The following is a 26,652-nucleotide window of genomic DNA, read 5'->3' on the forward strand; positions in this document are numbered from 1 at the left end:
GGGAGTCCCTCAATTCATTGACCATGATTTCCCGAATTTGGACAACTAACCGAACGAGATCAAGAGAAACTTGGTCTCTCTCTAACGTCCCCTCTGGTTTTTATTGTCTCTCACGAACCGGCAAATACCCAGTAGGAAAAAGTCCCTGCAAGGCTGTATGGATTCGCATTTCGCCTGGTAATTTCACTTGGTTTCCTAAACCCCTGACTTGGTTCTTATCCACTGTTTTTAAAACTAATTGCCTACCCCTGTCTAATAGCAGTATTCAGCTTTGGAATTGTACCAGTTCCACCATCACAGGACCATACCAATCAAACCCCACTCTTAAAAGAGTTTGGGAACGGGGATATGGAGTATCCCCAAATGGATTATTCTGGGTATGTGGTAATAAAGCTTATACTCGTCTCCCCTTACAGTGGAGTGGAACTTGTTTCCTAGGAATAATCCGCCCAGAATTTTTCCTCCTACCCCACGATCACGGTCATAAATTAGGAGTGAAGATTTTTGATACATTACACCGTCAGCCCCGCTCTAGCATGGTACATTTGGGACAATGGGGAGATGATTGGCCTCCAGAACGCATAATTCAATATTATGGTCCCGCTACATGGGCTCAAGATGGATCCTGGGGTTATCGTACTCCTATTTATATGTTAAATCGCATTATTCGCTTGCAAGCAGTCCTTGAAATTGTTACAAATCAAACAGCTCTAGCCCTGCAATTACTTGCATCCCAGCAAGGTCAAATGCGCTCTGCTATGTATCAGAACCGTCTGGCCCTAGACTATCTCCTAGCCACAGAAGGAGGTGTATGTGGAAAGCTTAATTTGACTAACTGCTGCTTACAGATTGATGATAATGGCCAAGCCATTCGAAAAATCGCTGATAATATTCGTACTTTGTCCCATGTACCGGTTCAGACCTGGCATCCTTTTGCAAAATTAAATTGGATGGACAAATGGTTTGGAGGAACCTGGTGGCGTACCTTATTGTGGGTCATCGGAGGTATTTTATTCCTCCTACTTGTTTTGCCCTGTATTATTCCCTGTCTACGCAGCCTGGTGATTTCCATGGTCCAACAGGCTATGCAACCAGGGGAACTGGGAGATCCCGTTAGAATTTTACTTCATCACGAAATTAATTTATCATGAGATGTTTCTCTTCCCTGAGTTAAAATCCCCATTCATATATATATATAATATACACATTTTAAAGAGAGAAAGGGGTGGATTGTTAGAGATAGAGAATTTAGGTTAAAATGGCTTAAGTTAAAATGTGATGATTAATCATAAAAAGGGAAGCCAGAACGGACAGGGAGCTTACTAGCAGCCAAGGACAAAAAGTTCAACTGGATATGTTTTTTTAAACATATCTTTTCATGGTCATAGTGAGAGACATGCAGGAGACAAAAGATTGATAAGAAGGGTGAGAAACAGAATTTAGTGTATGTAGAGTTCGCAGCGTACGTAACGAACGTGATAATTAAAAATGCAGTTGTACTTAGAATGCTTTTGCAATACTAACCAATTAAAACAGTATTAATAAGAAGGGGAAGGGCAAACAACAAGGGTATAAAAATCAATGCACTGTATGTATCGGGGCTTAACTGGTGAGAAGCCAGTTGAGTCCAACTCTGCAGACTTGTAAATAAAGTTTGTCGTGTCATCAGTTTTAAAGAGACTCATGTGTGAGAAGTTTTATTTCTGACAGTAACTGCTTCAAAAAATTTATAATTTATTGGAGTGTACTTGTTTTGAAATTATATTTGATGCAAATAAAGCAACCTAAAAGTGTTAAAATATAATAATTAAAAAGTGTATAATTTTCCAATTCATTTGTGTCCTGTACTCCAGTGTGTGCTTGTTCATATACTACAGCAGGGTAAGCAAACTTGTTGAGACAGTGAAAACCCTCAACATACAGTTTTGCATGCATTATTTAAAAAAAAACAGCATAGATGAGAGTGGCTCCAGTAGTTTAAAACCAGCAGGAGACAATGAGATTAATACAATAGTGAGAAATTACCTTGACTCACAAGATCTTGATGCAAAAGATTCTGCTTGCCCTTTCGAAATAAGAGATGCTGGTACAGAGCCATATGGATTCAAGGAATGCTTCCCTCTTCCTTGTTTGTGCACTATTCTAGCCCACTGTCTCATCCATTTTTTTTGTTATGTTCTCATTCCTTTTTCAACTTCTCTATCTCCATTTCAGGGCATAGGTTAGAGGCTGCATCAGCCTCCAATTTCAGTAGAAATGTTCAACACTTCCAACATGATACCACACCAGACACATCTCTCCTCCCAAAACTGATGGCCTTCAACTGTTGGCTACAAAGATAGTGGATGGATGGTGATTTGCCAAAATTCCTTAGATGCTATAAAGGTCCTGCCAATTAGAAAACAACAAATATGGAGGTCACATGATGGTGAGTGGTCTAGGAGGTTGCAGATCCTAAGAGCTCCCAGACCTAGACCAGAAAACAGCATTAAAAATCGAAAATCTGGTATAAAAAGAGAAAACATTCTGTCTGAATACAAGAAGAGGATGAGGAAGCTTCAATCAACCATAAAAAGAAAATTACAATAAGGAAATGGGCAGCCCAACAAGGATCCAAGGCAATGGCCTTGTGTCAGGAATAATGGCGGTGCCGACCCAAGAGCCATTGAGGAGGATGCAATCACCCCCCCACCCCCGACCTCAGCACCAACGAGAGTTCCACAGCAGGCTATGCCCAGAGTAGAGGAACAGTCCTGATTGGCAGTGAAGGCGGAAAGAGCCTTGGAACAGGTAAACAGGAGTGTGGGAGGACAGCTGCCTCTCCCTTGCAGCTCGTGTTCACGTACCAAGCAGCAGTCTTCCCGATGGCCAGGGTCCGCTGGTGGTGCGTCAAGCCAGGGAACAGTGGGTTTGAGAGGAGCCAGCGTGAGCTTGAGACTAACGAGTTCCAATGGGGATGCAGAGGAGGTCAACCGGGACAGTGATCGTGGCAATTGTGAGGGCTGTCGAGTCGGAGATGATGGTTGGCGGGGCGACAGTGATGGCGGTAATGGCAGCAGATGAGTATGCAGGGGTCCCAGCCATGAGAAGCTGGAAGGCCGGGCTGCTATAGAAAAGGGAGGAGGAGGGCCCAGAGCCCTCCTGAAGAAACATTTTACAGACTCTGACCCAAATGGAAAATAGGTTGGAGAAGGTAGTGGACAGAAGGGCCAGAGACATGTCAAAAAAATTAGACAGAATGGAGGGGGCCCTGGTGACAGAAAGAATGACAGAGGTAGAGGAGAGATTGGGGGCAGGGGAGGATAGAATTGCCACAATGGAGCAAGAAATTAAAGGTCTACTCAAAGAAAGAGATGAGGTATGGGGGAAGTTGGACTTCCTGGAGAACTTCACAAAACTCTGCAACATTAAATAGTGGGATTGAAAGAAGACACGGAGGAGAAGAATTTTACAAAGTTCCAAACTAAATGGATTCTTGAAGTACTAGGAAAGGAGGTGCTCGGATCCCCTAATAAAATAGAAAGTGCCTTTAGAGCCAGGACTGGGACAAAGACCCCAGTTGATCCTTATAAAGTTAAAATATTTTCAACATCATGAAAAAAATATTAGGGGCGGTTGCAAAAGGGGCAATTCAGAGGGGAGCCCTCATGGAGTACAGGGGGTCGAAAGTGTTCTTTTATTCAGATATTAGTGCAGCTCTGCTCAAGAAGAGGAAAGACTTTGAACTGGTTAAGTGATCAGCAAAGCAAAAGGGCTATGATTGTGTTCTACGTCATCCTGCTACCTTGAAACTTATATTGCCCGGGGGGGGTGGGGGGGGGGGGGGAGGAAATATTTTACAGAAAAAGAGAAAGCACTAAATGGTGGGCCAAGTGGAAAAGAGTAAAAGGGGCAATAAGAGTTAAAAATTACTAAAACTGATAGACTGGGAGGACTTGGATTTCTGTGTTATTTGAAGAATGGGCTTTTGGCTGTTTAAAAAAATGATAAAATATATTATATGTAAGGGTCTGGGGGAGTTCTGGGACTGGACAGGTGGAGGGTGTTGAGGGTGAGAATGGAGAGTCATGGTAACCGCATAGCAAGGGGTAATGGCGGCGAGAGGAGGAGAGTGACCATCAGAGGTATAGCGGAGGGTGACTGAGACTAATGTATGATGTGTGTGGGGGGTATGTGTTCCCTTTTATTATTTGGAGGGGTATGGTTGTGAGTGGATATATACATTGTGGGAGAATGGATTTGTGGTCTTTTTTTTAATCCCCCAGGGCCTGTTGCGGTTTGGATGGAGTGGAGCAACGGACAGATGATAAGAGATTGAGTCCGCGGGGGGTGGGGGCGGAGGTGGTGGAGATGGAGGAAAACATTTAGGGAGGGAGCCCTGGTGTAATGGATAAAAGTGTAAAGTATGCTACTTTCAATGTTTATGGCTTAAACAGACAAGTGAAACAAAAAAGGGTCTTGGCACACTTAAAAAAATGGGGATAGATCTGGCCTTCCTTCAAGAGATGCATTTAACAGAGTAGGAGCATCAGAAGCTAAAAAGGGGATGGGTGAGTCAGGTCATATCCTCCTTGTATGGCTCAAAGGCAAAGGGGGGGGTAGCAATTCTAGTAAGGAAGAGTGTTCCAGTGCAGGTGCAGAGGGTGATTACGGACAAAACAGGAAGATTTATTATGGTACACTGTCAGATATATTCAGAATCCTGGACCCTAGTGAATGTCTACGCCCCCTATCATGACATTGAAAAATTTATACAAGACATTTTCCTATGATTGGCAGAGGCAAATGAAAATATTCTAATGGGGGAGACTTTAATCTATGTCTGGATCTGGTGCTGAATAAATCCTCAAAAAGAATAACTAGGACTAGAGCGGCGAAAGCCACTAGTGACTGCATGAGAGAGCTGAATTTGATAGATGCGTGACGGGAAAAGTATCCAAGAGAGAGGGACAACTTGTTTTACTCAAAGCCACATGATTCCTACTCTAGAATAGACTTTTTTTCAGGCTTCAGCCCAATTAGAGGGTAGGATCATGGAAGCTGAGTATGGGTTAAGGCTTCTCTCGGACCATTCCCCTCTGGTTTTGACTATAGAAATGACAGATAAGCAGGACACAGAATACAAGTGGCATCTTAACACTGTTGTTGAAAAAGCCACAATTTTGTAATTTCATAAGAGCCGAAATAGCCCTGTTCTGTCCCTCTACTCCAGATAAATTCCTTCTGAGGGACACCCTTAAGGCATACTTGAGGAGCCAGATAATTGGGTACACAAAGACGGTCCACAAAAATTATATGAGGGAGGTGGCGGAATTGTAAAAGGACATTACCCAATTAGAGAAAAATTTTCATAAATCAGACTCAAAGGACCACTATAGAGCTCTTACAAACAAAAAATTGGAATATAATATGCTTCAGACGTATAATATAGAGAAGGCCCTTATTAGGTTGAGGCCTTATTATGAGTTGGGGGAAAGAGCTCACAAGGTCCTCACTTGGCAGTTAAGGGCAGAACAAGCCTCTAGAAAATCAATGCAATACAAACAGGGAATAGCAAGAACTCGTATAAACCAAAGGAAATTAATGAGACCTTTAGAGAATTTTATGAAAGATTGTATAAATCTGAATTGACTGAGGATTCTAATCAAACGGACGAATGTCTGGCCAGATTAGATCTCCCAAATTTAGACCCGGAGGAGCAGGAGGGACTAGACCTTCTTCTTACAGTGAGTGAGCTACAAGTTGGCAAGCCTCCAGGGGAGGACAGTTTCCCACCTGAGTTCTATCGAGAATTTAAGGATTTACTAATGCTTCTGTAAATGGAAATGATAGACCAGGCAAGGGAGACACAGACCCTCCCAGAATCTTTCACAATGGCAATTGTTATGGCAATCTTAAAGAAGGGTAAAGATCCACTTTTGCCTTCTTCTTATAGACCAATTTCCCTGCTGAGTATGGATTATAAGATCCTTGCCAAGACCCTGTCAACGGATTGGCATTGCTATTACTGAAATTAATAAATAAAGACCAGACAGGCTTTGTGCAGGAGAAACAAGCAACGGATAACATTGGCAGACTGTTGAGTGCAATGCATCTGGCACCAATCAGAAATGAGAGGGGATTGGCTATTTCCCTGGATGCAGTGAAGACTTTTGATAGATTGGAGTGGGAATTTTTATTTAAAGTGCTGAAGAAGAAGGGGTTAGGCCAACTTTTCGAAATTGGATTAGGGCACCATACAATGCGCCCAAGGCAAAGGTTATGACCAATGGACAAATCTCTTAAGCTTTCCCACTTACCAGATCTAGTAGACAAGGGTGCCACTATCACTGGCTCTCTTTGCGCTAGTGATGAAACCACTGGTTGAGGCCATTGGCCAGGATCCAGACATTAAATGGACCAGGAGGAGCACAAAATCAACTTATTTGCTGATGACACTCTGATATATCTGACAGACTCTGTGACGTCTTTGCCTCGACTGCACATGGTATTGGAGAACTATGGGAAACTCTCCGGGTATAAGATCAATTGGGGAAAAAGTGAGGTGATGCCACTCACTGAGGGGAATGATAGCCAATTTAAAGTGGCCACAGAGAGCAAATACCTGGGAGTTAATATTGATGGCAACTTGGTTGTCGCTGCCCATACATTAGTGGGCAGGGTTAACAGCATCAAAATGAATGTGTTGCAAGATTCCAGTATCTTTTTCAGACATTGCCTGTGTTGTTGCACTGGGGTTTCTTCAAACAGCTGCTACACAAAGTCAGAATGGTTCTCTGGAATGGTAAGGTGGCAAGGGTCTCTATGGAAAAATTAACATGGGACTACAGTCTAAGCAGATTGAGGATGTCAGACTTTAAAAAATATTATTGGGCAGCCAGTCGAGATACATCACCTCTCTCTTCGAGGGAGGAGGTGTACAATCTTGGGCACAAATTGATCTGCACCTGATGGGTGAGGGGATAGAGGAGGACTTTATTTATAAATGGGATGCTAAATTGCTGTCAGGAAAGAAGGGCAACCCCATTTTAAAACAAGAGATTAATATCTGGAACGAAATTAACCAATATTTGAACATCAAAGTGAGGCTGTCCTCAAAAAGGCCCCAATTCCTAATAAATTAATACCATTAATGGTAGGTAACAAGATCCTGGACACCTGGTGCCATAATGGAATCAGGGGCATCGAGGACTGTTACAAGCAGGGGCAATTAATGTCGTTTGAGCAACTCAAAGATAAATATGATTTGCCAAATCAGATGTTCCACTGCTATCTTCAAATAAGATATTTTTTACAGGATGCATTGGATACAAGTATGGCCCTACCTCAGTGCAATGCCATAGAGACCATGATTCGAAGGGGGAGAGGAAAGAAATTCATTTCTGCTATGTATTTCCTGCTCCATTCGGATGGACCCAAACTGGGCCTCCATAGATTGAAAGAAAGATGGGAGTTGGATTTGGGTAGTGTAATTGATGTGGGATGCTGGTCTGACTTATGTCGGGACAGCATGACCACGGTCATCAATGCAATGTACAGGTTGGTTCCATATAATTTCTTGCACCATGATGTATCTAACGCTGCAGAAAATAAACAGGTCAAAACCAGAACTCTCAGACCAATGCTTCAGAGGTGGCATGGCGACTGGGACATTCGTGCATGTAACCTGGTCATGTGCCAAGGTGAGGCCTTTTTGGGAAGAACTAGGCTAAGTCCTAGAGAAAATCATTGCTAAATGATTCCTGCAGGACCCAGAGTTGTTTCTGTTGGGAAAAAATAATGGACATAAAGCTTACATTGAAGCTGTCCAAATTTCAAATCCAATTTGTGTTAATCGCATTGGCAGTAGCCAGGAAGTGCATTGCGGCTACCTGGAAGTCCGGCTCTAGTCTTAGTATCGAATGATGGAATATGGAAATGCAGAGCTGCGTTCCCCTGGAGAAGGTAACATAATTTGAGAAAGAAATATGACATTTTTTGAAGGATTTGGCAGCTGTACCCGTCCCATCTAGGCATATGGGGGTGATTGATATCCCCATTCCCTGCTGTGGTGTCCTCTCCCTCGCAATAATTCCGATCAAGTAAAGTCAGGAATATATATCAGCCCATCAATCGCCCACCGAGCAGCGACAATCCCTGTTCCCTAATTATTATTTATTATTGTGGTGTAAAGTTTTCTGTTGTTGGTTGAAGTCTGAATGAGCTGTCCTGTGTTAGATGTGGGAAGAAATGGAAAAGACGCGAGCTTGTGTATGTAGTCAATAATGAGAATGAAGTGTATGCCAGGATGGTACTAATGTATATGGCTGTACATGCTTGTGTGAAAAATATTTTAAATAAACAACAAATACAAAGCCTTTGTTCAAGAAAGTAAGGAAGCAGAAAGCAGGTCCTAATTAATAATGTCAACCATTGAGCTATGTAGGTTCTAGCTTGATGAACATCAGGCCATTAACTTTACATCTATCAATGGAAACATACAGCTTTTAAATTAGCCCTTTTGGCTCATTAGCGAAATGTGGAATCCATTATTTAGAAGATGGTAGAAAATCATTTTATGGTTAAGCAGAGTTAAGCAGAGGAACCTTTGTTGGCTTTTGGACTGTACTTGTTGGAGGATGAAGGGGGACCTAATAGAGACATTTTGAATACTGAAAGGCCTGGACAGAGTAGATGTGGCAAAGCTTTTCCCATGATATGGAAGTCTAGGAAAAGAGAGCACAACTTCAGGATAAAAGGGTGTTGATTTAAAACAGAGATGCATACAAGTATTTGATTAATCGGAGCATCAAAGATTATGGGGAGAAGGCCAGGGAGTGGGGCTGAGTGAGAGGATGGATCAACTCATGATAGAATGGTGGAGCAGATTTGATGGGCCTATTTCTGCTCCAACATCTTGTGATCTTGTGAACATAGTATTATGCAAGGAAATTCAAGTTTGTTAAATTTATTAAAGTTCTCTGGCAAGGTGGATAGAGAAGCCAGTAGTTGTAATCCATCTGGGTTTCCACAAAGCCATTCAATAATGTGACAAAGAAGGCTACTGCACAAGGCAAAATAGCAGATTGGGCTGGGATGGTAACATCGGGCAACAAAAAAAAACAAATTTGAAAGGATCCTTTTTTATATTAGTAACCTTTAACTGAACATGGCCTTTGCTGGGGACTTGTATGTTAATCTAAAATAATTTGATGAAGGAACCAAAAGTACACAGCCAAATTTGCTGATGAAATAATGAACAGTTGCAAAGAGGACTAAAGAAAAGTCTGCAAATGAATAAAGATGGATTAAGTGAGTGGATAAAAATTAGTAGACAACTATAATGTAGGAAGACTAGAAAAAATATTAACAATAATGACAGAGAAAGTGGCCATTTGACCCATCAAGTCCATCTCAGTTGAGCAATCCCATTATTTCCACTTTTCATGTCTACCAACTTCACAATTTCAAGGTACAGATTTCCCTGGTCACAAAATACAAGCCTAAAAATTATTTCAGTTTGTAGCACCCTGCGTGAGGAAACATGGACTGGCCTGCAAAATGGCCAACGAATGCAGCAACCGTGCAGACCTGGGGGTGACACTGGCCATCGTCCCAGGCGACATTTGCACGGCAAGATGGAGAACTCTGGCAGGAATGTCGGCCAATCTAAGGCCAGTGCTCTGATGACACAGGGCCCTGATGTCAGCGCCAGGGGCCCGAATAAGCATGATGGCCAGAGCAATAAACCAGCATCATTTTATAAGGGTTTGTTTTGCATGTCGTTCTTCTGCACACTCACGTAGTGTGTACGCTACATTGGTAACCCCAACAGATCCAACTGGGCAGTTGGAATCAAAGATGACTAATCAAGGACATCAGCGCCATTAAAAACCACATCAGCAAGCGCCACAAATAACCCCCAGCGAGATCAAGGCCAGTAGAGAGGCAAGTGAACACCCCAGGACAGCTATGCTGCTACTACCATCGATGGTGTGCAGAGACCCATCGATGCCGGCCACCCTGTTGGTTTTTCCAATGAGGAAAGTCAAGGATCTAGTTGCAGAGTTGAGCACAGAGGCCGAGAGTTTGTAGTTTCTTGACCAGCACTGATGGAATAATGGTATTGAAGGCCTAGCTGTAGTCAATGAAGAGCAGCAGTATGCATGAATTGCTATTTTCAAGATGATCCCGAGCTGAGTGGAGAGCAAGCAATATTGTATCTGCTGTGGAATGATTGTGACAATAGGTGAATTGTAGTGGGTCCAGATCTTTGCTTTTGTACGTGTTAATTCTGGCCATGGTCAGCTCTCAAAGCATTTCATCACAGTAGGTTAGTAATTGAAGCCGTCCATGCTACTCTTCTTGGGTACCAGAATGATTGATACTATTTTGAAGCTGGTGGAAACTTCTGACTCCCACAATGAGAGGTTGAAAATGTCCATGAACTCTCCGGATAGTTGGGTGGCACAGATTTTCAATACCCTGCCAGCTTCGCCATCAGGGCCTGATACCTTGAGAGTGTTCACCCTCTTGAATGATGTCATGACGTCATCCTCAGACAGATATCACAGGGTCCTCAGCTTTATCAGGAATTCTATTAGGCATTGTTTAGATCTTCTTCTCAAAGCTGGGCAGAGAAGCATCACAACCATCTAGAGTGTTTGCCTTCGCTTTGTAGGCTGTAATTGCTTGCATTCCCTGCCATAGCTGGAGTGTCTCTGTCTCTAGTTTCTTCCAGAATTGCTATTTTGCTTTGGAGATGGCCTTCTGCAGGTAGTACTCGGACTTCTTGTAAAGATTTTGATCCACGACGTTAAATGCCCTTGTTCTCATCCTCAGCAGGTTGCGAATTCTGATTCATCTAGGCTTCTGGTTGGGAACACCCAGTATTTGCGCGTGGGCACACATTCATCCATGCAGGTCTTGATGAAGTTGGTGACGCCTGTTGCATGTTCATTCAAGTCTAAAGATGAGTTCTTGAAAATGTTCCAGTCCACTGATTCAAAGCAGTCCTGCAGATGCTCTTCCACCTCCCTCAACCACACCATCACCATCTTCACCACTGATGCTATGGTCTTCAGTGTCTGCTAGTATGCTGGGAATTCAGCACTGTCTGGTGGAGGTGCAATGTCAGGTGGCACCAACAAGAGGTCCCATAAATCAGCTCAGCTGAAGAAGCCTGAAAGTACTCTTTTGGAGTGGTCTGCATTCCCAGCATCACCAAGGGCAACATGTCCAACCACTGTGGGCCTGTGAGACATGATTGTAGAGCTTGCTTCAGGTGTGAAAGCGGTCCACTAGCCCATTGACTTGCAGAAGATAGGATGTGGTGAAATGAAGTCATGTGTCTCAGGGGCACGAAAGTGTGGTCCAAAGTGTGGTGTAAACTGTGCCCCTCTGTCAGAGGTGATGTTCACAACTACTCCATTGTGCCACCCAGGTAAATAAAGATGTCCTGGCACAAGTTTCAGTTCTTGTGTCAACCATGGGTGAGGATTACAGCCAATGGGTGAACCTATCGACCATGGTGAGAATGTACTTGTGGCTGCGCGATACAGGCAGAGGTCCAATGATGTCAATGTGAATGTGTTGGAACCTCCGGGTGGTGGGAAGGAACTGCTGCACTGTGCCTTTGATGTGCTTATGGACTTTGGCCATTTTGCAAGCCAGACAAGTCTTTGCCCACTGAGAGACCTGGATTTTCAACTGGTGTAGACATATTTGGCTGCTACAAGTTTGACTGCTGTGCATATCGAGGGGTGCAGCAGCTCGTGTATATGGTCGAAAAATCTTTTGCGTTATGATGTGGGTACGGGGGGGCCGGGTTTTTCCTGTAGAAAAGTCACAGAGTAGTTTAGTCCTATCTGGGCCCATTTCTGTGTCTTGCAGCTGGAGTCCTGTAACTGAAGTTTGGGAAGGTTGCACCTCCACATCCTCTTGCTGGGCCTTTGCCACACATTCAAGTCTAGGCCTCCTGTGATGGAGTTGATCACAGGTCTGGAGAGGGCGTCTGCAATGACGTTGTCTTTCCTCGACACATGCCAAATGTCCGAGGTGAACTCCAAGATGAAGGCCAAATGTCGCTGTTGTCTCGCCGTCCATGGGTCCGATATTTTTGATGGGGCAAAGGTCAGGGGTTTGTGGTCAGTGAATGCAATGAAGTACCTTCCTTCTAGGAAATGGCGGAAGTGTTTCATGGCCAGGTAAAGTACCAAGTTCTCGACCGAAGACATTATATTTAAGTTCTGGAGGATGTGGATAGCAGCTGAAAAAGGTGAGTGGCTGCTGGTGGCCATCAACTCACTGTTCTAGGCCTGCTCCTACTACTGTGTTGGAGGTGTCCAATGTCAGTGCCAGTGGGGCATCCATGCATGAGTTTTTTAGCATGGTTGCTTTAGCTAGTGTCTCTTTAGCTTCCTGGAATGCTGTCTCTGCCTCAGGCATCCACGTTAACAGTTTTTGTTTGCTGGTCAACAGATGGAAAAATGGGTGTAATATCTTGGTAACCGCGCAGATAAAACGGTGATAAAAGTTTACCATGCCTGAAAACTCATAAACCTTTGACGGTGGAGGGCCATGGGAAGTTCAGGATGGCTGCCACTTCATTCTGCAATGGGGCTGCTCAGACGGATGTGACTCTGTGCCCTCAGAAGTCAATGGTATTCTTGCTGAAGTCACACTTGCCCGGGTTGACTGGAATAGGAGTCTGAGATGTTTGGTTATGCTCTTCTTTGGTAGTGCTGGCTACCAGAATGCCGTCCAGATAGACAAAAATAAAAGGTAGGTCTCTGGAAACTGCATCCATCAGGCATTGAAAGATTTTTGCTGCATTTTTCAACTCAAATAGCATTCTCAGAAATTCAGACACCCAGAATGGAGATACAATGGCCGTCTTGGGCCTATCACCTGGGTGTACGTGGATTTGGTAGTAACCTTTCATGAGGTCAATTTTCGAAAGGTACCATTTCCTGTGTAGCTTCGCCAAGAAATCCTGAATGTGCGTTATTGGGTAGCGATCTAGTTCCATTGCACTGTTCAGTCTTCGGTAGTCTCTGCATGGTCGCCAACCCGTGGTTGCTTTAGGGACCACATGGAGGGGAGATGCCCAGGGGCTGTCAGAACGCCTGACGATGCCCAGCTTTTCCATCATTTTAAATTCCTCTTTGGCTTGTTGTAAATGGTCTGGGGAAGTCTCCTCTCCTTGGCGTGAATGGGCAGTCCTTTGGTTGTCACATAATGTTGGATGTGGTGTGGCAGGGTCTTCAAATGAAAATCTGGGGTAAGGATTTCGGGGAACTCAGTCAGGACCTTTGCAAACTTGTCCATAGACAGGGTCTGCACGCGCAGGGCTGGCCATTTACAAGGTGAGAATGGGCATGACTGAAAGTGGAGACATGGACTAACCGCCATTTCCTCACATCAACCAGTAGGTTGTTGGCCTTCAGGAAATTCACCCCCAGAGTTGGTTAACATACGACTGTGATCGTAAGCCAAGTCCCCCAATAGTAAACAGACTGACCTGGTACTGTAGCTGGGTAAAGGCATCCCATTTGTTGCGAGTAGGTTGGACTGTTGAGCCTGGAATTCTTGTTCAAAGGTATTTGGAGGCAGGATGCTGCGTTCGGCTCCCATGTTGACTAAAAATCTTTGTCCAGAGAATCAGTCGACTGTTCAGAAGAGGCCTGTGTGTTCTCCATTTGCCGTGGTCATTACTGGCGGTTGGTTGTGCTGTTTCCCTGGGTGTCGGCTGAGTAAGTGCACGGTGGTTCACATTGGCGGGCATTCCGGCCCCACTTCCTGTGGTAGAAACACCACCTATCCCACTGCTTGCCTTTGGAACCTCCTGCCTGTCTCGGGGTTGCAGTCATGCTGTCAGACATGGCTGGCTATTAAGACTGTTGCGAGGGGACCTGTCCCCAAGCTCATCTAGATGACGTATGCCTCTCTCCACTTTGGTCATGGTGAAAGTCCGTAGGAGGTGGGCCTTAACAGCCTCGTAATGACCTTCTGCTGGAGGATTGCTCAGGTAAAGCTCAACTTTAGTGGCCGACTCCTCGTCTTACAATGTGACGACATGCCAAAATTTTGTAGCCTCGCTGGTAATATTATGGAGGTTGAATTGGTCTGTGTGGCCAGAACACTGGCACCTTAATAGCTGGTCCATCGGCATTGTGTTGGGTTCAGAAACGTCTGAACTGTCAGGGTCACCAATCTAGCGCCACTGACAGCAGAGCTACAAAAGAAAACGCCTGGCTCAGGTTGAGATGAGCACAAGAAAAAAGACTGTTTAATTTTCTTTCCAGCCAAGTTTTTTATGTCACTCCTGGCCTGGCTGAAGCCGAAAGTGACATCATGATGTCCCCCGAGGCGTTACTCGGTTTGCGTATTTTGTGCCCGAGGTGGAGGGGGTCCAGCACCTTCTTAGAGCGGACACCTTGAAAGCATGGTTGGTCGCTATTATGGGGACAATTTGTGTCTGAAGCCCTGCCCCCTGAATATCCCTACAACTATTTTGTTTCCAGAATCAACCTGTGAACCTCCTCTACTCTGTCTCCAAAGCCCGTATAACCTTTCTCAAATAAAGAGACCAGAACTGCAGACAGTACTCCAGGTGCTGCCTCACCAGTATCTGTATAGTTCCAGCAAAAGATCACCAGGTTTAAATTTAATTCTTCTAGCAATAAAAGTTAACATTTAATTTTCCTTCTTGATTACCTGTTGCACTAGCAATCTAACTTTTTGCAAATCATGTATGAACACCCCAAGGTGTCCCTGCAAAACAACATGCTGATATTTTTCACAATTTAATAATAGTGTGGCAGATCATGCCACTTAGTTCAGAGGTTCAGGCACTTGCGAGAGGGGAACCGGAACACCAACGAGCTGGACATTCAGTGCTTATGACATAATCAAAAGGAAAGACAAAAGAGAGGCTGGGAGGCAGTTATTGTTATGTATTTTCGGCCATTTCTGATGCAACAGGGCAGCACGACTTCTCCATAAGGACGGCCTGGGCAACTGCACACCTTTTGAACAAGTGAATGAGATGCTGGAGCTCATGGATGGACACAAGCCCTGTCTGCTTTTTGAACAACTTTTTCTTAAGCAAGTGCCAGAAGACATCAGTTTGCTGCTTGCAGATGAAGACTTTAACAATTCCTGTCGTTTAGCAGCCCGTGCTGATGAGTTGTGGCACACTAAATAGCATGGTAGACTTTCAGTTGGGCGCATAGTGGTGCCTCAGCAAAGGGCATGAACCTTGTCCATATTGGATAGCGGTGCGGCATCAGACTCGACCAGATGCAGTGTAGACAGAGCAGTGGTGCTATTATCATCAGAGATGGGGAGCTGCAGGCCACCGCTGCCATCCCTCCTGCAATTATCTGGTAGTGGCAACAATGGCCGACCATAAGAACTTCCTCTTCTTCCTCTGGGATCGACACTCAGGCTGTCGGTTCTTTTTCGACACGGGAGCGGAGGTTAGTGTGTTTTCCTCCTCTGGCCCAGACATACGTTCAGGAAAGAAGGACCCTACTCTCATGGTCACCAACAACAGCAGCATCCGGACATACAGGTCACAGACAATTCCATGCATTTTCAGCTCGTTGCGGTTCAGCCTTCTCTTCACCATTGCTAATGTATCACAATCACTCAGGGGAGCTTTTTTTTGTGAGCACACTCCCTTCTAATATATCTCAAAGGTCGCCACCTAGTTAATTCAAAGACTTTTGAGTCCCTTGCTTTGCACCCCGCGGCATTGGCCGCACCTTGCCTCAACTCGGTGATGCTCTCGGACGATGAAACACAAGAATCCTAGTGGAATTCCCCAGCATTATTACTCTGCAGTTCTCGATGGCCTAACTGAAACATGGAGTACAACACCAACATTCTGATTTATGGATGTCCCCTGCATACTACCTCCAGATAAATACCAATTGGCTAAAGTCAAATTCCAACACATGGAGGAAATGGGGATTGCTCGCCATTCCAACAGCCCTTGGGCATCATCGCTGCATATGGTACCCAAGGCATCTGGAGAGTGGAGTCCCTGTGGGGACTATTGGCGTCTGAACAACATCACTGAAGCAGATTGCTACCCAGTTCCCCATATACAGGATTTCTCTGCGCAACTTAATAATGCTTAGATTTTCTCCAAAATCAACCTGGTGCACAGGTACCATCAGATCCCAGTTCACCTAGACGACATTCCTAAGACTGCCTTGATTACCCCATTGGGCTATTTTAATTCCTCTGTATGCCTTTCGGTTTAAAAAACATGGCCCAGACATTTCAACGCCCAATGGACACAGTTAACCGGGGTCTGGATTGTGTATTCGTTTATTTGGACAACATCTTTAATGCCAGCCTCTTGCCGCAGCAGCACTGAGCCCATCTCTGCCAACTATGTCAGCTGCTTGATGACCAGGGTTAGCAATCAACCTGGCCAAATGCCAGTTTGGCCTCACATCAATCGACATCCTCAGCCACCACATCAGACAGCACGGAACAGTTCCACTACCTTCCAAGGTCGAGACCATTTGCAAATTTCCAAGATCCCCTACCATTAAAGGCCTGCAGGAGTTTGCTGGCATGATTAACTTTTATCATTGTTTCGTGCCAGCTGCAGCCAAGTTATGCAGCCACTTTTCAAACTGAAATGGAATGACAAGGCCTCAGCCATATTCGAGAGCCACTATGCTTGTGCACCCGAGAGTTGACGTACCAATGACTCAGACAGTGGATGCATCAGGCACTATGGTAGGCGGGGTATTGGAGCAGCTCGTTAACTGCATCTGGAAACACCTAGCTTTCTTTAGTCATCATTTGAGACCACCAGAGCAAAACAAGAGTGCTTTTGACAGGGAGCTCTTTGCCCTCTACTTGGCCATATGGCTTTTTCACCATTTCCTAGAGGGCAGAAGGTTCACAGTCTACATGGATCATAAGCTGTTGACTTTTGCCTTTGCTAAGATGTCAGATCAATGACAACTCTCCTGTATTTCAGAGTTTATGACTATGATAAAAAAACATCGCTGGGAAGAACAATCTAGAAGCTGACATGCTATCCCTCACCCCTATCACTTTCCTTCATTTGCCTGCTCCTGGTATAGTCTACACGACTTTGGCAACAACTCAGCAGGAAGATGAAGAGATGGCTACGTTTCACACTCACTTATTAGGACTGTAATTTGAGGACATACGTTTTGGTCCTGCAAATGCCTTCCTACTTTATGACATATCCACCGGCCAACCGAGGCCCATTGTACCTGCTGCGTGGCAACGTCAGGTTTTTGATGCCATGCACAGTTTAGATCACCCTTCCGATTAGGACAACAACAAGGCTCATGGCAGGCAAATTCATGTGGCACGGCCTGCGCAAGCAAGTCGGCACTTGGGTAAGGACATGCATCCAATGCTAGACTTCAAAAGTTCAGCGCCACAACAAAGCCCCACTACAGGTTTTTGCACCCTTGCAGCGCAGGTTTGATCACATCCACTTGGATATTATCAGCCCATTGCCCCCATCCAAGGGCGCTACTCACCTCTTCAAATTGTAAACAGGCACATGAAATGGCCAGAGATTGTCCCGTTCTCTGACACCTCCACCTCAGCTTGTGCGAGAGCCCTCATCGTCAATTTGATAGCATGTTTTGGACTACCCATGCATATTTCCTCTGACAGAGGAGCTCAGTTTACATCAAGGTTATGGTTCACAATCTCACAGTTTATGTATTCCTTCACAGGGGTGCACACAGGACACCAATGAATGGCCATTCAAGGTGGTATGGAATGATGGCTCGACATGTATCATCATGGGTGGCAGACACAAGACCGTCTCAAGCCGGCACACTTGGACACTGACCAACCAGTGCAGGTAGCACAATCCTGCCTCAGAGGGGGCCCACCCTCACTTCGACAACCTAACCACCTCCAATACACCGGTTCTGTGGGGAGGTGGGGGGGGGTGTCATCTGGTGGATTGTGCCACTTAGTTCTCCACTGTCATTCAGAGGTTCAGGCTCTCACAAGAGGGGAGCTAGAACACCAATGAGCTGGACATTTAGAGTTTATGACATAATCAAAAGGAGAGACGAAAGAGATGCTGGGCGCAGTTATTTTTACAAACAACTTCTGTTATGCGTTGTTCAGGACACCACTCGTTACAATAGTCCAATTTACTTCCAAAGTAAACAAGCTTACATTTACCACCCTTTGTGCTCTTCATACACAGTATGTTTCTGATTATGTGAAAGCCAATTTACTAAAATTATCAGTTATCCGTGAAAAATTTTGTTGGTGACATAACATCACAACTTGAAATATAGTTTTTTTTTTACCTGCCATGCTTAAGTGGGACTCTGACATGCTGTTAGTACCATTTTGTACTGACATGGTCTTTGCCCTCAGACAGCTCCAAGAAAAGTGCAGAGAACAAAACAAAGGACTCTACATCACCTTTGTTGACCTCACCAAAGCCTTCGACACCGTGAGCTGGAAAGGGCTTTGGCAAATACTAGAGCGCATCGGATGCCCCCCAAAGTTCCTCAACATGATTATACAACTGCACGAAAACCAACAAGGTCGGGTCAGATACAGCAATGAGCTCTCTGAACCCTTCTCCATTAACAATGGCGTGAAGCAAGGCTGTGTTCTCGCACCAACCCTCTTTTCAATCTTCTTCAGCATGATGCTGAACCAAGCCATGAAAGACCTCAACAATGAAGACGCTGTTTACATCCGGTACCGCACGGATGGCAGTCTCTTCAATCTGAGGCGCCTGCAAGCTCACACCAAGACACAAGAGAAACTTGTCCGTGAACTACTCTTTGCAGACGATGCCGCTTTAGTTGCCCATTCAGAGCCAGCTCTTCAGCGCTTGACGTTCTGTTTTGCGGAAACTGCCAAAATGTTTGGCCTGGAAGTCAGCCTGAAGAAAACTGAGGTCCTCCATCAGCCAGCTCCCCACCATGACTACCAGCCCCCCCACATCTCCATCGGGCACACAAAACTCAAAACGGTCAACCAGTTTACCTATCTCGGCTGCACCATTTCATCAGATGCAAGGATTGACAACGAGATAGACAACAGACTCGCCAAGGCAAATAGCGCCTTTGGAAGACTACACAAAAGAGTCTGGAAAAACAACCAACTGAAAAACCTCACAAAGATAAGCGTATACAGAGCCGTTGTCATACCCACACTCCTGTTCGGCTCCGAATCATGGGTCCTCTACCGGCATCACCTACGGCTCCTAGAACGCTTCCACCAGCGTTGTCTCCGCTCCATCCTCAACATTCATTGGAGCGCTTTCATCCCTAACGTCGAAGTACTCGAGATGGCAGAGGTCGACAGCATCGAGTCCACGCTGTTGAAGATCCAGCTGCACTGGGTGGGTCACATCTCCAGAATGGAGGACCAAAACCTTCCCAAGATTGTGTTATATGGCGTGCTCTCCACTGGCCACCGTGACAGAGGTGCACCAAAGAAAAGGTACAAGGACTGCCTAAAGAAATCTCTTGGTGCCTGCCACATTGACCACCGCCAGTGGGCTGATATCGCCTCAAACCGTGCATCTTGGCGCCTCACAGTTTGGCGGGCAGCAACCTCCTTTGAAGAAGACCGCAGAGCACACCTCACTGACAAAAGGCAAAGGAGGAAAAACCCAACACCCAACCCCAACCAACAAATTTTCCCCTGCAACCGCTGCAACCGTGTCTGCCTGTCCCGCATCGGACTTGTCAGCCACAAACGAGCCTGCAGCTGACGTGGACATTTTCCCCCTCCATAAATCTTCGTCCGCGAAGGCAAGCCAAAGAAGAAAAAGTACCATTTTGAATCTAATGGAACTCTTGTGCATTCAAGGTAAGAATTAAATTTTATTTCATGCTTGAAAAACCTTTCCTTGTTGTTTGCGGTTGTTTTTTTGCTGATGCTACTGACCTGGGATTAGAGCAAGGATCTCAGGCTCCAAGGCAGGTTCCGCGACGGCGGTGGGGAGGTGTCTGGGATCAGAGAGGGGACCTTGGTCTCCCGAACAAGTTCTGCTATGGCGGTAGGGAGGTGTCGGGGATCCAAGCAGGGACCCTTGGCACCTAGGCAGATTCTGCAACAATGGTAGGGAGCTGTCAAGGATCTGAGTGGGGATCTCGGGCACCAGGGCAGGTTCCGTGAGGGCAGTGGAAGGTGTTGGGATCGGCGGTCGGTATTCTGCTGCTTAAATTGGGCTGTTTAAAGTCATTTCTCAGATAACCGATACAAATTCAGTCCAAACATTTGAGATAATCGGAAAGGTAATGCGTGCGTGCATATGTGTGTGTATATTTATATTATTGGTAGTCCTTTGGTTCGAAGAAAACCCATTGTGCAGTTCATATGTGGACATGATGAAGGGGACTTTGCAGTTTCAGTCTAGAAGTGTAGAGTCTAGCATTGGAAGTCCGTTTTTGTGGCTGCTGTGTTGTGATGCACTCACGGTTTTCCATCAGTTTTTGACAGTGCCCGTGTTCAAAACTGGTGTAGGCTTTATAGCTCAGGGATCATCAGCGTGATCTATCAGCAGCTCCATCTTCTAATTCTCTTTGCTAGATTTCACAGTCCTTGAGTTCTCCTTCCGGTCTCCAATTCACTACAGAGCAGCTGATGAGGCATACGGTGGACAACAATTCTGATGACATGTTCCACCCATCACATCTGAGCTCTGATGAACAGGGACTCAATGCTGGTGGACTTAGCACGACCCAAGACCTCCAGGTAAGAGACATGGTCTTATCAACGAATGCCAAAGATGAAACAGAGGGTGCACATGTGGAATTTCTCCAGTTATTTGATGTGACGTTGGTACAGAGTTCACGTCTCACATCCATATAGGAGAGAAGGGACGACCACAGCTCGAGATGATGGTCCCCAAGTATTTGAAGCTGTTTACTTTTGTCAGCTGGTTGTCGTCAACTATGATTTTTGGTCCTATGGTGTTGGTGTTTGGAATGGACTGATGGAGTATTTCAGTCTTGTTCAGGTTGATGGTCACGCCAAAGAGTGTAGCAGCATCTGAGAATTTGTTCAGCATTAACTGCAGGTCATTATCTTTGTGCACCAAGAGCACACAGTCATCAGCAAAAAGTGTTTCTTGAATGATTGTGTTGAGGCACACCGTTCGTGCATTGAAACAGTGAAGGTCAAAGAGAGAGCTGTCCAGTCGGTACCTGATGTACACTCCCTTCTCTAGATCTCGGACAGCATGTGAAAACATGCAAGTGTAGAAAAGATTGAACAAGACTGTGGCTAGTACATGACCTTGCTTCCCCCATTAGAAATGGCAAATGCAGCTGATATATCACCACTGCAGAGGGCCCGTCCTATCATTCTGTCATGGAGCAGCTGAATCATTTTTACAAATTTCCTTGGGCATCTAACATATCAGGATGATCTAGAGAACCTCCCTATTTACAGTGTCAAATGCCTTTGTCAGGTCAATGAAGACAGAGTTAAAGGGGCTTGTTCTGCTCGATGCACCTCTCCTGAACTTGTCTCTCGGCAAGTATCATGCCCACTGTACTCCGTTCTGGCCAAAAGCTGGACTGCACCTCCGGGAGATTCCTTTCTGAGACAGTGACAAGTCTGTTCAGGAGGATGTGGGTGAAAACCTTGCCTGCGATGGACGGCAGTGACATACCCCTGTAGTTTTCACAGTTTGATTTGCTTCCCTTATTTTGGTAGAGAACCACAATGAGGGCATCGTGAAAGTCATCAAGCATCTCCTCTGTGATCCAGATGTTTTCCAGGATGCCTTGGAATGCATTTGGGCTTAGAGCTTTGTAGATACCATCCTGTCCTGTTGCTTAATTTGAATTCATCTGCAAGATTGCTTTATTGATCTCATCAGCAGAGAGTGATAGTTCTAGGTCATTTAGGACTGGCTGCTGAAGGATGTGCTGTAAGACATTAGGATCAACTCTGAATGGCCTATTGATTAGGTTGGAAAAGTATTCAGCCCAGCTTTTTTTCAGTCCTTTCTGGTCTTTGATCAGACATAACATGTCAGATGACAGAAATGGGGAGCATCCTGATTTAGAAGGACCATAAAACTGACTTTACAACACTGAAAAACTCTCTGATGACGTGCATATCTGCATAGCATTCCACCTGCTCAGCCTTTCTCTGCCACCACTTGTCCCTCATTTCTCGCAGTTCCACCTGTACTTTAGACTGCCAATGTTTAAACTTGACTTTCTTTGAGACAGATCACAGTTCATTTTTCCAGCCTGCATAGGCCTTGTTCTTGGGTCAAAGGGCTGCTGAAATGATCTTGTGATTTACATCAAACCAATCTTGATGTACTTAGGTTTTCATTCCAAGTATAGTTATTGCAGTCTGCATGACAACATCTCTGAATTGCTTTCACTTTTCAGAACTGGTTTCCACAAGCGGTGAATTGCTGGAGAGTTTTTCATTAAGTACATCTTGAAAATGTTGGGCTTGACTTGGATATTGCAGTTTGCCAATGTTGAATGACACTCTGACCATCTTTGATTGTTTACGATGCAAAGAGGTTACGTGCAGGTTTAGGACCGACTGAACCAGCCTGTGATCTGTCCAAAACTCAGCACCTTGCATGGCCCAGGTGATGATGACATCTTGAAAGTCACGCTGGCATACTATGTAGGTGCCAGTGTTTGGACCTAGGATGCATCCAGGTTGTTTTGTACTTGTTTGCAAGTCTGAACATCATGTTAGTGATGCACAGGTTGTGCTCAGCACAGTTACTCACAATCATCAGGCCATTACTGTTTGGTTTCCCACTCCATGTCTCCCAAGTACTCCGTCCCAGTTGTTGCTATCTATCCCCATCCCAGAGTTAAAGTCACCCAAGATGACGAGTTTGTTGCTGGTGGGAGTTGTCAGAATAGTCTGGTCCAGGTCCTTGTAGAGTTAATGCATAGACACTGACTAAGGTGGTATGCCAGGACTAAATGGGAGGAAAGTGGAATTTCATGATTTGCTCATTGATTCCAGTGGGTAGAGTAGGTTCTTCAGCAGAGCAGTTTTGATTGCAAAACCTACTCCATGGATCCAGTTGTCAGTCTGTGGTTTTCCTTTCCAATAGAACATAGATCCACTCACTGCTTCCTGTAATGAACCCTTGTCTGCAAGCCTGATCTCACTGAGTGCAGCGATATCAATGCAATAACGGTGAAGTTCAGCTACTATGAGTGCTGTTCGTCTTTCAGGCCTTGTCACTTGACTCCATCCAGCAAGGTGCAGACATTCCAGGCTCCAAATTATTTGATTTATTTTTCTTGCACGTCGACCACTAAAGAGATGATCTGCCAGTCGTGGTTAGCATGTGTTATATACTGTATGCATACTGTATATATAACTAAATATACACTCTGATTGTCCGAAATGGTTGGGACAGGGCCCATGTTGGATTAATGGTTATTTTTGGATAACTGGTCATTTTTTAAAAACAGCCCAGTGGCAACAGCAACTCACTTTTAACAATGTTCAAACAACAAACAACAAGGGAAGACTTTTTAAGCATTAAAATAATGGTTAATTCTCAGCAAAAAAATTGCTTGCTGTAACACCTCCAATCACCAAGACATCCCAAATGCCGCCACCAATCCCCGACATGTCCCTGGGGAGACTTCCCGGGCTGGTCTCCTGTCTCCTCGGTCACCAGATCACCCGAGGGCCAAGTCCCAATTCATAATCCTCCCCAAGGCCTACCGCAATGCACATCGGGGAGTCCAGTGTGTGTGTGCAATAGTAGGCTGAGGGGAGGATTCAGTGTTGGCATTGGGACCTCTAATGTGCCGAGGAGGGAGGAAGGGAGGCTGGGAGGAAAGGGGAGGGAACCCCATTGAGCCCGAAGCTCTGCTCCTGCCTGGGAGGCCACTCTCCTTGATGACATCGGGACAAGAGATTCTTCCAACCACAGCTGGGAGACAGTGGCATGCAGTTTGAGAGGGAGAGTTGGAATGAAAATTCAATAGGGGAAGGTAAAGAAGGTAAATGACAATTGTCATTTTAATTTCATGTCATGTCAATTTTTTTCAACCTGCAAGGTCAGTTCGGCTCCAAAAATTTTGATTTCTGATTTGTTTTCGATATCCTCATTTATCCAAATTTTTAAAAAAAATTTCTTTCGAAGGGTCGAATAACCTACTCCTGCTCCTATCTTCTATGTTTCTATTGAGACTCTCTTTTTGAATGGGATGGATTTCTGCTGAGTGTAATGAAATAACTGCTTACTAGTTATTTAATTAATTTTCCTCTGGACTACTTGCTCACTCAATTTAACACAACTCTCAAGGTTACAACATAGAAAACATTACAGTATAGTACAGGTCCTTTGGCCCACAATAGGTTGTGATGATCTACATAAACCTGGAAATAAAAACTAAACTCTCTCAACCTCTATATTTTTTTTTAATTTATGTGGCTGTCCAAGAGTCTCTGGTGCCCCTATTGCTCCAGCCTCCATCACCACCACCCCTGGCAAAGCATTCCAAGCATCCACAATTATCTATTTAAAAAAACTTACCCCTGACGTCTCCCCGAAACCTTTTTCCTCTCACTTTGTACAGATGTCCACTGGTATTTGCTGTTCTCACCCTGAGAAAAAGGTGTTGGCTGTTCACGTTGTCTTTTCCTCTCATAATTTGGTAGACTTCTATTAAGTCACCTGCCATTCTTCTTCACTCCAAAGAGAGAAGCCCTGGCTCTGCTATCCTTACCTCATAAGACATTATTTTCCAATCCAGGCATTATCTTGGCAAATCTCCTCTGCACCCCCCCCCCCCCTTCCATAGCTTCCACATCCTTCCTATAATGAGGTGACCAGAATTGAACACAATATTCTAAGTCTAGTCTCATCGGAGATATATAGAACTGCTACATAACCTCATGACTCCTGAATGCAATTCCCCCGACCAAGGAAGCCCAGCATATCATAGGTCTTTTTAACTATCCTATTAACCTGCATGGTAACCTTGATATGGATATGAATCCCAAAGTCTGTCAGTCCTACCACACTGTTAAGTATCCTATCATTAACCATGTACTCTCTCTTCAAGTTTGAGCTTCCAAAATGCATTAATTCATACTTATCCGGATTGGACTCCATCTACCACTTTTCTGCCAAACTTTGCATCCTGTATATATCCTGTTGTAATCTACGACAACTTTTAACACTATCTACAACTCCTCCAATCTTCATGTCATTCGCAAACTTACTGACTCATCCTTCTACATCTTCACAAAGAGCAGGGACCCAAAACATATCCCTGCAAAATTTCACTAATCACTGACTTCCAGGCAGAATACTTTCTGTCCACTACTACTACTATCTGCTTTCTACAGGTAAGCCAATTATGAAACCACACTGCCAAGGTTCCATGGATCCCATGCCTCATGACTTTATGGGGGACCTTGTCAAATAAATCATATCTGCCGCCCTACCTTCATCAATTTTTTTTTGTTTCTTCCTCAAAAAATTCAATTAGACTCATGAGGCATAACCGTCCCCTCACAAAGCCATACTGACTATCCCTGAAAAAACTGCATTTCTCGAAATGCTCATAAATCCTGCCCTTAAGAATAATCTGCAATAGATGCCCACTAATGATGCAAGACTCATCGGTCTATAATTTCCAATATTCTCCCTATTACCTTTTGTAATCAAGGGGACTACATTTGCTATTCTCCAATTGTCTTGGACCTCACCTGTGGTCAAGGAGGATACAAAGATTATTGCCAACATCCCAGCAATCTCTTCTGTCCCCTCCCATTGCAACCTGGAGTACATCTCATCCAGTCCTGGGGACTTCAATACTGATGTTTTTAAGAAGATCCAGCACTTCCTCTTTCTTAATCTCAACATGGTCTAGCACATAAGCTTGTTCTTTTTAGATCTCACCTTGACCAAATTCCTTTTCCAAAGTATTCATTTAGGATGTCCCCAACCTCCTGTCTCCAGGTACATTTTTCCTCCTTTATCCTTAAGCAGTCCTACCTTCACTCTCATCATTCTTCTGTTCTTCATGCATGCATAGAACACTTTAGGGTTCTATTTAATCCTACTGGCCAAGGCCTTCTCATGCCTCCTTCTAACTCTCCTCAGACCTTTCTTAAGTTCCTTCCTGGTTACCATACAATTCTCATGCTCCCCTCCTGTTTTTTGCTTTGTAAATCTAATGTATGCTTCCTTCTTCCTCTTAACTACCAGTAGCTGCCTCACCTCTTCTGTCAACCATGGTTCCCTTTTCCTATTATCTCTTCCCTGTCTCAGTGGGTCAAAGTGATTCAAAACTCCACACATTGTTTCTAAACATCCTCCCATTACTTCTGTACTTTCTCCTGAAAACATCTGTTCTTGATTTACTGTCCCAAGTTCTTGCCTCATCCCTTTGTAAAAAATTAGCCCTTCCCCAAATAACATTTTACCATTTTGTCTGCTTTTATCTTTTTCAATAGCTATGCTGAAGCTCAGGGAGTTGTGGTCACTCTCACTGAAATGTTTCCTCACCAAGAGGTCTGTTACCTGACTAGGTTCATTACCCAGTACTAGATTAGTGTGGCCTCTCCTCTCGTTGGCTGGTTCACATGCAGTGTCAGGAATCTTCCTTGAACACGTAGAGAAAATTCTGTCCCATTTATCCCTCTTGA

The 26,652-nt window shown here is 44.7% G+C and overlaps 1 protein-coding gene across 21 annotated transcripts in view; it reads right to left on the minus strand.

The window, feature by feature from the left end:
• The window catches only part of dock3 (dedicator of cytokinesis 3), a 939,092-nt gene that overhangs the window by 590,541 nt on the left and 321,899 nt on the right, over positions 1-26,652 (minus strand). For 17 of the 21 annotated variants that reach the window (XM_069936839.1, XM_069936837.1, XM_069936835.1 and 14 more), the window contains one exon: positions 26,513-26,647. The exons of 3 other annotated variants lie outside the window; for them this stretch is intronic. In XM_069936839.1, the coding sequence (XP_069792940.1) occupies positions 26,513-26,647 (135 nt within the window). The remainder of the gene's footprint in view (positions 1-26,512; positions 26,648-26,652) is intronic. One more of the 21 variants, XM_069936828.1, reaches the window with a different exon arrangement.

The sequence above is a fragment of the Narcine bancroftii genome, chromosome 5 (assembly GCF_036971445.1).
Source record: "Narcine bancroftii isolate sNarBan1 chromosome 5, sNarBan1.hap1, whole genome shotgun sequence".
NCBI lineage: Eukaryota > Metazoa > Chordata > Chondrichthyes > Torpediniformes > Narcinidae > Narcine > Narcine bancroftii.